The sequence below is a fragment of the Apaloderma vittatum genome, unplaced genomic scaffold (genome assembly GCF_000703405.1).
Source record: "Apaloderma vittatum isolate BGI_N311 unplaced genomic scaffold, ASM70340v1 scaffold35726, whole genome shotgun sequence".
NCBI classification, from domain to species: Eukaryota; Metazoa; Chordata; class Aves; order Trogoniformes; family Trogonidae; genus Apaloderma; species Apaloderma vittatum.
In genome coordinates, this window is record NW_009720696.1 from 1 (window position 1) to 2,293 (window position 2,293).

Sequence of the window (2,293 nt, forward strand, 5' to 3'; positions counted from 1 at the left end):
GCTAACCAGCCAGTTCTTCTTTCCAATACAGATGGCAGCACAGCGGCAGCGCGCCCTGGCCATCATGTGTCGTGTGTACGTGGGCTCCATATACTACGAGCTGGGAGAAGACACCATCCGCCAGGCCTTTGCCCCGTTCGGACCCATCAAGAGCATCGATATGTCCTGGGACTCTGTGACGATGAAGCACAAGGTTGGTCAACGGCCCCAGAGCCAGGCACCCCCCGAGTTGTGCTTCCAGGGGAGCGGGGGCAGGCTTTGCCCTCGTGGGGAGCCGTTGTGTCGGTGCTTCTGCGGGCAACTTTCTGGTTTTTATTAAAGTTTCTTTAAGAAAACATCTTCTCGGGCCCCAGTGGTAGGAATTTGCTGTGTGGGAAGTCCTGGCGCCGTTAGTTTGGCGCTAGGTTTGAGGCCAGATACGGCTGGTGTGACTCACCAAGCGTGTGCTTCTGTCCTAGGGCTTTGCTTTTGTGGAGTACGAGGTACCTGAAGCCGCCCAGCTGGCCTTGGAGCAGATGAACTCTGTCATGTTGGGTGGAAGAAATATAAAGGTGAGTAGCAGGCACACTCTGAAAATCCCTGGTTTTCTTTGCTATGAATAACGGGGTTGTGCCTGGAAGTGCTTCCCACAGCGCTGCTGGGCAGGACAGCCTGGAGCCTGCTCCCCTGTCGGGAGTTCAGCCTGTTGGGTGCACGGAGCAGCGACACACCCAGGGGTGCCCTGAGCACGGGGCTCTGAGGAGACACCCCCAGCGTGCTAATAAATCCTAGGAACACGCCCTGGTAAGATAGCTCAGGGTTTTCCTCCCAGGCATAGAACAGGAGACAAAACCAAAAGTGATTCTTGATGTTTTAACGCCTCCTCCTTCTTCTTTTCCTCTATGGGTAGAAGATAAGTAGCATCAGGCTTCTGCTGGCCTGGTGGTGCGAGGGACTTCAAGTAGAGATCCACCCTTACGGTACAGAGAGAAGGCATTTACCACAGAGAGAAAGGAGCAGGGGCTGTAGCTGTGTTTTCTTTTGGCCAGTAAGAGAGGATCTCGCAAACGTAAAACTTTGAAACCGGGGGGGAAGACTGTAATTTTCTGCAAAGCATTTTCTGTCTTACTTTTCTGTCTCTGATACTCTGCGTATCTGCAGTGTCCGATTCCTGAGGGGACTGGGGGAGCCTCCAGGGGCAGGCTGTAGCACTGTGGTTTCCTTCAAGGAATTGAAACTGATTCTGAAAGTCGGGCTGTGGCGGGTCAGGGACCGTAAATGGGGAAATGGGGTGGAGGAGAGAGCAGCGTCTGTCCGGGCTCTCGGTACCTGCCCGGCCCCGGCAGCGCAGATCGTGTCCCGGAGCTGAGCTGGCTGCTGCCCTTGGCTGATTGGGGCTGACGAGGTGGCGTTCCCTGGTCCGAGGAGGCCGGCGGGTGGCCGAGGGCTGGGCTGGGTAACGCTCACAGGAGCGCGTCTGTGTTCCCTGCAGGTCGGCAGGCCGAGCAACATCGGTCAGGCGCAACCCATTATCGACCAGCTGGCAGAAGAGGCCCGGGCGTTCAACCGCATCTACGTGGCGTCCGTTCACCAGGACCTTTCCGACGATGACATCAAGAGCGTGTTTGAGGCCTTTGGGAAGATTAAATCCTGCACGCTCGCCAGGGATCCCACGACGGGGAAGCACAAAGGCTATGGTTTCATTGGTAAAACGGCCGGCTGGGCTGTGGCCTGGGGCAGGGAGAGTAGCTGGGAGCTTCCTCGTCTTTTTTCGTTGTTGGTTGGGGTTTTTGAGGTTGTTTTGGGGTTGTTTTTTTTTACTCTAGTGGAAGAACTACATTAAGCAATGGGATAGAAATAAAATTGGAGCAGATCTGTCCCTGAACTTAGGAAGATAGTTAATAGCTGGATGGTTTTAGTCACTGTTACAGAGGTTTAGGGATTTTCCTCTGCTGCTCTCAGCAGTGCTTGTGAGGCCAGAGGCGAGGTCAGCGAGCCAAGCAGTGGGAGTCTTCTCACGGGAGCTCTAAGCAGTCCTTTTGCAGATACAGACCACAGCTGTGTGATGAGAGAGCGGCTGAATTTGGCAGTAAAAAGCATCATTTGTAAATCCTCCTCTTCCTCACCGCAGAGTACGAGAAAGCACAATCTTCTCAAGATGCCGTTTCCTCCATGAACCTCTTTGACCTGGGGGGTCAGTACCTTCGGGTCGGCAAAGCCGTGACTCCGCCGATGCCTCTCCTGACGCCTGCCACGCCGGGAGGTTTGCCTCCGGCCGCCGCCGTCGCTGCAGCAGGTGGCCCCACCGAGGTAA

At 55.3% G+C, this 2,293-nt stretch overlaps 1 protein-coding gene across 1 annotated transcript; it reads left to right on the forward strand.

Annotated features, from left to right (window-relative positions):
- Positions 1-28: 28 nt before the first annotated feature.
- On the forward strand, positions 29-2,289 carry LOC104275205 (poly(U)-binding-splicing factor PUF60; the record flags this gene model as incomplete). The annotated part of the gene is made up of 4 exons (XM_009871088.1): positions 29-193; positions 459-551; positions 1,472-1,685; positions 2,111-2,289. Coding segments are annotated over 4 exons (651 nt in total), but the record flags the coding sequence as incomplete, so codon positions are not given.
- Between the last annotated feature and the right edge of the window lie 4 nt (positions 2,290-2,293).